General features: G+C 43.2%; 1 protein-coding gene across 1 annotated transcript; it reads right to left on the bottom strand.

Annotated features, from left to right (window-relative positions):
- LOC110272078 lies at positions 6,782-8,358 on the bottom strand. The gene is made up of 3 exons (XM_021123891.1): positions 8,043-8,358; positions 7,474-7,664; positions 6,782-7,135 (listed from the first exon to the last, which is right to left on the bottom strand). Exons 1-3 carry the CDS (start codon positions 8,356-8,358, stop codon positions 6,782-6,784), a joined length of 861 nt encoding a protein of 286 aa, XP_020979550.1.

Below are 8,572 nucleotides of genomic sequence, written 5' to 3'. Positions count from 1 at the left end.
TCGAAAATGAACTCCATTGCTTCATAAGCCCTTTGAATTCTCTTGAGCTGGCTAAAAAGGTTTTTCACTACTTCCCTAGTCTCGAAGGAGAATATTTACTTATCAAAAATGATTTATTTGTAGCCCCCTTTGTTGAGAGTAAACAACCATTTTGCAATAACCCCAAGATCTCTTTCAAAAATTCAAATTTTCTTGCTTGGTACGAAAGAATCGAGTATGTGAAACAAGAAGAATGGAAATTTTGAGGAATCTATGATCTCCTCAGACTCTCAAATTTTCTACCAATAACACATTATTGGATGAATGGGGCTGCACTATGATTGTGGAATAAAACCACTAATAATTTTCATCTTTTGTGTGGTATGGTTGGACCCACACTCTTTGATGTGGCAGCTATCACATGGCTTTCAATAAGTGGTCCTATGGCTACCTTCGATATGAACACTACAAGAAAAAAGGCTTATCGGCACACTTTTTTCTTACCACGCTTTTAAAGCATGGCCAAAAGTGGTCAATGGTCACGCTTTTATGAGGGTGGCCACTGATTTGGGATTTGGCCACGATTTTTTTTGCCACGCTTTTAGAGGAGAACAGGCACGCTTTTATGAGAGTGGCCATTGATTTGTGATTTGGCCACTGATAAACCACTATTTTATGGTTTATCTTGTGCTCAATTGAGTGGTTTTTATCAACTTTTTACCCACTTATTCATACTATTTGCATGGTTTTACATTTGCCTTCCTAATTATGTGCTTTGATTGAAAACATGCTTCTTTGCCCTTAGGTTCCCTATGTTTAATCCTCTCTTATTACCATTAGATGCCTTGATATGTGTGTTAAGTGATTTCAGAGATTACAGGGCAGGAATGGCTCAGAGGATGGAAGGGAAGCATGCAAAAGCGGAAGGAATACAAGAAGTTGGAGAAATTGCTAAGCTGTCCAGCCTGACCTCTTCACACTCAAACAGCTATAACTTTAGCTACAGAGGTCCAAATGATGCGGTTTTAGTTGCATTAGAAAGCTAATGTCCGGGGCTTCGATTTGATATATAATATGCCATAGTTGCCTTGACGCTAGGAGACGCGAACGTGCGCTCCACGCAGATGCGTCGCAGTGACGAAAATCAGCGTGGCAGATTTCTTCTCCAGCGATTTCTGGGCTATTTTCGACCTAGTTTTCGGCCCAGAAAACATAGATTAGAGGCTATAAAGTGGGAGAATCCATTCATTCATAAGAAGAAGCTCACAATACACAATTTTAGGATTTAGATGTAGTTTTTAGAGAGAGAGGTTTTCTCCTCTCTCTTAGGATTAGGATTCCTCTTAATGGAATTAGGATTTCAACTTACAACTTCAATCACAGGTTCAATGTTTCTTTTATTTAATTTTTCAATTTAATTTATGAACTTTTCCATGTTAATATTTGAATATTTTATTAATATAATTGAGGTATTTCAGATTTATCACTTCTTCTATTGTTTGTTATTAATTGATGTTCTAAGTTAGATCCTAACTTGATTTTGGAGTTGATTGATATTTGGAGACCCTTGAGTTGAATTACTCAAGAGTTAAATTGTAATTGGGTTTATTGTTGGCTGGCTCTCTAGTCACTAACGCTAATCCTTCCCAAGGGAGAGGATTAGAACTTGTGAATAGAAGTAGACTTCCAACTTACTTGACTTTCTTTTACTTTACTTGGTAAAGGATAACTAAGTAGAAGCAACCTTCAATTATCAATTGATCTTGAGAAAAATCCAACAAGGATAGAACTTCCGATTAATCTTCTCCGGGTCAAGGGTTTTAAATTAATTACATAAAATCTCTTATTTATTTTTATTGCTTTAATTTATAAATATACCTGTGCCCATTGCCCAAACTTCAAAACCCCCAATTTACAAGACTCATAACCAATAATAAGAACATACTTCCCTGCAATTTCTTGAGAAGACGACCCAAGGTTTAAATACTCGGTTATCAATTTTAAAGGGGTTTGTTACTTGTGACAACCAAAACTTTTGTAAGAAAGGTTGATTGCTTGGTTTAGTAACTATACTTGCAGCGAGAGTTTACTATAACCTCTAAACCATCAATCTTCAGTTCTTCAGCCACGCTTTTTTGCCACACTTCAAAGCGTGGCTGTTTCGAGGGTTACCTGAAATGCTGAGGTCGATCTCGGACGAGATCTTTCGGTCTGTTTAGGCTTGTCGCGTCCAACTTGTTGGAGTTTGAGGTGTTGCTAATCCTTGATCACCGGTGGGTGGTGGTACCTGCAAGAGACTCCGATGCTTAAGTCAGTACGGGCTTTAGGCAGGTTTTTTTTTGTAGAATTGGAATTTGAGTTATACATGGGAGCTCCAGTGTATTTATAGTAATGCTTGATGACCTTCTCTTAAGATAAGTTTGTCATCTTATCTTATCTTTTGCGGGTGAGATCATTATCTTTGGCTAACCACCTTCCAACGGGCAGTGATTCCTTTTTGGGCCTCCTTGGGCCTCTGTGATGATTTGTTCGAGCTCTTTATGAAGAGGTCGGTGTCAAGCCAACCTTTAAAGAAGTCGGTCGATCCGTTTAGTCCAACCCGGACCTTACAGCTCGGTCCAGGGTATGAACAGTGCCCCTGCTTGAATTTCGACCTTTCCGAGAGGTTGTGCCCTTGAGCTTCGACCTCTTTTGAGGAAGTCGTGTTCAAGCATCTAGTTCTATTGCTCTTGGTTTCTTCCTTGCGTGAGTATTGCGTCTTTATTGTTCTCGAGACGCGAAGCATTTTTGCATTGATTTTAAATGCTGCATCTTTTTCGAAGGCGTTAGTTCCTTGGGAGTCTGCGAGCATCTTTAAAGCCTATTGATTGGGCTTTTATTTGTTTTGCCACTTCTTTTTCCCTCTTTAAACTTTGTTTGAAGTCAAAGAAGTGGTTTTTACTCTTTCAGTTTCTTCTTGCTTTATATTTGCTTCTTGCTTCTTTGCGAAAACCTTTTCCTCGTCTTCTTCGAAGCCTTTGGTGTGGATCGTTCGTGTTCTGCGTGCCTGTTGCTGTCGCTCCTTTCTTCATCGCAGGTTGGTGCTTTTTATGCTTTTCGTAGTTTTCTCGTTTGATAGCTATGATCCTTCTTTGCGTTGGCTTTCGTTGATGTTGCATGCTCTTATTTCTTGGGAAGTTTTGATCTTTTGTTTTGCTATACCTTTGAGGAAATGCTGGTGCCTGGGTTTCTGGTTTTTTCTTTGTTGAAAAGGGCTAGGGCTTTTGCATTTTTTTATTTCTTTTTGTTATCCGCATTACCTCCAAAGGGTGCCTCTGGGTCTCGATAGTAAGCTTTTAGCTTTTGCGGACCTTGGGGGGCCCTTTTTGCTATTGTATTTTGTTGTTTATGAGTTACTTCCTGCTTTCTGATTCTGCCCGAGTTACTTGGTAGTGATGCTTTTTTTCATTTTCTTACTGTAGGTGTAGTTTTCTATGTCTTCTCGTAGGAATATTATTGAGATTTCGACAAAGGTCCCTCCCGGTATGGCTGACTGATTAGATTCCATAGTGTTAATGTCTGTGACTGTAGCAGACCCAGAGTATTATGAGAAGTTTAGGGGGTTCCATAGAATCTGGGAGAATAGGAAAGATGAGAAGAATTACGAGCTGTTGTCGCCCGACCCTGAGGAGAGGGTCAGTTTTCCTCCCTTAGGTCGGGCAGAGCGCCCCTTCTTTTATGCTTATGACTGCTTTTTTACCAAATTAAGTGTTACCCTTCCTTTTACTGCATTTGAGACTGACATCCTTTGGAACTATAATGTGGCTCCTTCTCAACTTCATTCGAATTCTTGGACATTCATGAAGATTTTTCAGCTGTTGTGTCAGGAGTTGGGTGTTCGGCCTACTATTTCTCTTTTTCTTTATTTGTTTGTGATGACCAAACCCGGGGCGGCCAAGAAGAAGGCTTCTTAGATATCTTTCTGGGCTACTCAGGGAAAGAAATTTTTTTCTATTTTTGATGATTCCTTCCACGATTTCAAAAAATTTTATTTCAAAGTCCGGGCTGTCGAGGATGTTCACCCCTTCTTTCTAGATGAAAATAATGAACCGACCTTCCCTCTTTGGTGGCAAAAGGACCCTGTAGTTCTTAAGTATCCTTTAGAGAGTCTTGATGAGGTGGAGAGGGCCTTTGTGGGTGTCTTGGAGGAGCATTGGGGGGAACCTCCTCATCTGGATACTAAGAGATTTTTAGGGGATCCCGCTCTTCTCCGTTATGAGCTAGGTAGTGCCCGACTTCTTCTTTAGAAACTTTTCTTTATTTGTTGCGGTCTTTGTCGTTATCTGCTGCATAAATGTTTTCCTGGTTTCCTTTTTCAGAGATGGTGTCGAGTTCTGATTTGATGAAGGTTTTCCGCAAGACCAAGAAGGCGGTGGCTGCCCAAAACTTGTCGAGGAAGACATCGGGGGAGGGTTCTTCTCTACTCCCGCCGAAGAAGCCAGACTCGGGCCCTTAGGGACTGAGGAAGGTTATCCCAACTCCTCAAGTTCGGGTAGGCTCTACCGATCCGCCTTTGGCGACTTCAGATGCTGCCTCCTCTCTGACTTCATCTGGTCCTCTTCCAAGTAGCCGAGGACTGCCGGGACTTATGATCTTAATGAAAATGATTTCGATGGCGTGGCTTTTGCTACAGAGCTTATGGCTCCTTATGGCAAGATTCCAACCGATGATGTGTCCATCATTCATCATGTCGACTTTATATCCAGCAATAGTATTCGGATGGCTAACCTCAGCACTGCTCTTTCGAGGGAGTTCAAGAAGTCCCCTATCCACGCTACTAGTTCCTTTCTCAAGAAGGCCAATGTTGATTATGATAGGGTGGAGAGTTTAAGGCTTGAGCTGGAGGCAAAGAATGTGGGGTTGGAGCTTGCTGTGGAGAGGGAGAAAGCCCGAGCTACTGCTGCGGAGGCTATTGCCAATTTGGCAGAGGATATGGCAAAGAAGGCTAAGGAGATTTATACCCGGACTTACGGTGAGCTTCTGGAGGCCAAGAAAAAGCTTCAGTCTGCTTATGATGATTATGCTGAGCTTTAGTGCCATGTGGTGAGTGGTATCACTGCTCTGTATGAAAATTTGAAGGCCCAAGTCCGGGTTATCGCTCCTGATGCTGACCTCAGCTTGTTTAGTATGGATAATGTTGTGGAGGATGGCAAGATCGTGCCAGCCCCTGATGATGATGATGCTTCTCCTTCTGTGTCAACGGCTAAGGCTTCTTCAGTCCCTCCAACCGAGATGTCCCGACCCGTGGTTGATCCTAATGTGGAGATCCTGAATGGGCCTGATTGCGTGGTCGGTGCTGTCCCGATCTTTGTCATCCCTCTCGGCCCTCAAGACGTAGCGACTGGGGCAAAGCTGGACCCTTTGTGATTCTCTCCTTTATTTCTCTCCTTATTATGTGTTAATACGGTCCGACTTGTGGACCTTTTGAACTCTTTGTTTTTGTAACTGCTTGTGTGGCTCTTTTGACGCTTTTTTAGTTGCTTCTTGGCAACTTTTGGTTTTTTATCAAAACACTTTCGCTCTTGGGTTGCCGTTGGGCAGCCCTTGAGTCTTTAATGTTTTAATTTTCTGTGTTTGGCTGTTATGGTGGTGAGTTTTCGATTTTGGTGAAGTACTTTTATCTTTAGGTTGTTTTCTCAACTTTTTGCATTGCCTTATGTTTGGTGACGGCACCCTTTTGTGGGTTCTTGTGCCATAGGGTTTAGATGTTTGGAGCTTTCTGCGCCGACGCCTTTTGAGGTAGTGTCCGCTCTATAAACTTCTACCTTTGCTTTTTCGGGCGACGCCTTTTCTTATTTGTGTTGTCAACTTTTTTGTTTTGGCGATATCATCCTTGCGACTTGCTGCCCGGGCTTTTAGTCGATTTTCAATAACTTTCTAGGTAGCGTTCTTATGTAGAACCTTTTCCTTTTTAGTTTATTTGGACGACTTTTTAGCCTTTTTTGAGTTTTGAGGGTGCCTTTGCTTTTTAAGTAATGTCCTTTTCGGACTTTTACCCTTCTAGCTTAGCACTGTGGCACTAGGTTTTTTACTTTTTTGGCCTTTGCATGGTGTTGTTCCCTTTTTAGTGATCTTTTTATTGGTCTGACTTCTCGGTCGGGCCTTTTTAAGTTATTTTTAGTAACCCCATTTTAGTCTGACCTCGTCAGGCCGCTTTATATGGGTTACTTTTTATAACTTCTCGCATTAACTTGGGCTTTGTCGCTTCACCTTGCCAACCTTTCCAGGTCGGGCGATGAATTTTGCACTGTTTTGAGCGTAAATTAATGCGTCTTGATAGAAAAATTTTTAGGGAATCTTAAATTTTATTCAAGTAGTAAAATGTGAAGACAAAATATAAATAAAAGTATGTACATATGAAGGCTTACCCTGCTAGTCGGGCAGCTTTTAGGTCTTGACCTGGCGCCTCATTAAAAAATCTTTCAGGGAAAAAGAGCGCGCTTTGGCCCTAGATCTTTTTCTAACTGTAGTACCTTCTTAGGTTACAAGCATGCCATGACCTCGGGAGCTCCCGCCCTTGGAGGTCGGCCACCTTATAGTAACCTTTTTCTAGTACTTCTGTGATCTAGTACGAGCCTTTCCAATTGGCTGCCATCTTTTCTTTTCCTGACCGACCTGTTTCGATGTCATTTCGGATGAGGATGAGGTCATTGGTAGAGAAGCTTCGTTGGATTACCTTCCGATTGTACCTTGTGGCCATTCGATGCTTTAGGGCTTCTTCTTGGATTTGAGCTCTTTTCCAGAATTCTGGAAGCAGGTCGAGTTATTTTCTTTGTGCTTGGGAGTTGGTGTCATCGTTGTAGAAGATCACCTTAGGGGATCTTTCGCCTACTTCTACGGGGATCATTGTCTCCATTCCGTAAGCATGTCGGAAAGATGATTCCCCCGTGGTAGAGTACGGTATTGTCCGGTATGCCCATAACACTTGTGGGAGCTCTTCAACCCAGGCTACTTTTGCGTCCTGCAGATGGCATTTCAGCCCGGCCAGTATGACTTTGTTGGCGGCTTCCGCCAGTCCGTTGGCTTGCGGGTGTTCTACTGAGGTGAACTGGTGCTTTATCTTTAGGTCAGCCACCATGTTCTTGAAGCCTGTGTCGGTGAACTGGGTTCCGTTGTCCTAGTGATGGAGTTTGGTACCCCAAACCTTGCGACGATGTTCCTGTATAGGAACTTCCGAATTTTTTGGGTAGTGGTGGCAGCCAGTGGCTCTGCCTCAATCCACTTTGTGAAGTAATCTATTCCTATGATGAGGAATTTGACTTGTCCTGATCCCTGGGGGAATGGTCCGAGGAGGTCAAGCCCCCACTTTGCGAACGGCCAGGGTGAGGTGACGTAGATAAGTTCCTCTGGCGGGGCGGCGTGAAAATTAGCGTGCTTCTGGCAGGGAGGGCACGTCTTGACAAATTCGGCGGCTTCCTTCTGTAAGTTCGGCCAATAGAAGCCGGCTCAGAAAACCTTTTTGGATAGGGCTCGAGCCCCGAGGTGATTGCTGCACATGCCGCTGTGGACTTCTTCCAGGACTTCCTTTGTGGCGAAATTCGGGACACATTTTAGGAGGGGTGTTGAGATCCCTCTTCTGTATAGGACGTCGTGTGATATGGTGTAATATTGCGCCTCTCGTATGAGCCTTTTTGCCTCCTTTTTATCTGTGGGGAGTGTTTCGGACTTGAGGTAGTTAATTATGGGGCTCATCCGCCCCTGGTCTTGGTCTAATAATGTTAGGACCTTTTCTTCCTCCGAGGTTGACGGATTTTTTAGGGTTTCTTTGATGAGGCTCCTATTGTTGCCCCCTGGTTTGGTGCTGGCTAGTTTTGAAAGTGCATCGACTCGGGCATTTTGTTCCCAAGGTATATGTCGGATCTTATATCCCATGAATTTCCCGAGCTGTTCTCTGATTTTGTCAAGGTATTTTTTCATGGTGGGATCCTTTGCCTGGTAGTTCCTTTCTATTTGTGAGGTGACTACTTATGAATCGCTGAAGATGGTAAGCTTTTGGGCTCCGACTTCTCTAGCCAGCTTCAAACCAGCCAGTAAGGCTTCATACTCGGCTTGATTATTTGAGGCGGGGAACTCGAACCTTAAGGAGAGTTCGAGTTGGATCCCTTGGTCACTTTCCAGGATAACGTCAGCCCCACTCCCAGCTTTGTTTGATGAGCCATCAACATAGAGGTTCCAATCAATGGGGTTTTCTGGAGTGTCGGTGTACTCTGCGACAAAGTCGGCCAGGTACCGAGACTTGATGGCCGTCTGAGCTTCATACTTGAGGTCAAATTCAGACAGCTCAACTACCCACTGAAGGATTCTTCCAGCCAAGTCAGTTTTCTGTAGGATACCTTTCATGTGTTGGTTAGTCCGTATTCTGATGGTGCGGGCTTGAAAGTATGATCGAAGCCGTCAGGAAGTAAGTATGAGGGTGTATGTGAACTTTTCTATCTTTTGGTAGTTTAGTTCAACCCCTTGTAAGGCTTTACTGATAAAGTAGATGGGCTGTTGTCCGTTGTCATCTTCTCTGACTAGCGCTGATACTATCGCCTGACTTCCGACGGTGAGGTAT

This window comes from Arachis ipaensis, chromosome B05, assembly GCF_000816755.2.
Source record: "Arachis ipaensis cultivar K30076 chromosome B05, Araip1.1, whole genome shotgun sequence".
Classification (NCBI taxonomy): Eukaryota; Viridiplantae; Streptophyta; class Magnoliopsida; order Fabales; family Fabaceae; genus Arachis; species Arachis ipaensis.
This window is presented reverse-complemented; position numbering and strand designations above follow the sequence as displayed.

Excerpts from the sequence above, each read along its gene's own strand:
- LOC110272078 (XM_021123891.1), bottom strand. The coding sequence starts at position 8,358 with ATGAAAGGTATCCTACAGAAAACTGACTTGGCTGGAAGAATCCTTCAG. Across the intron at positions 7,665-8,042 it reads GTATGAAGCCTTACTGGCTG|ATAAAAAGGAGGCAAAAAGG; the intron begins GTTTGAAGCTGG and ends CACTCCCCACAG. Across the intron at positions 7,136-7,473 it reads CTCGAGCCCTATCCAAAAAG|GACAACGGAACCCAGTTCAC; the intron begins GTTTTCTGAGCC and ends CTCCATCACTAG.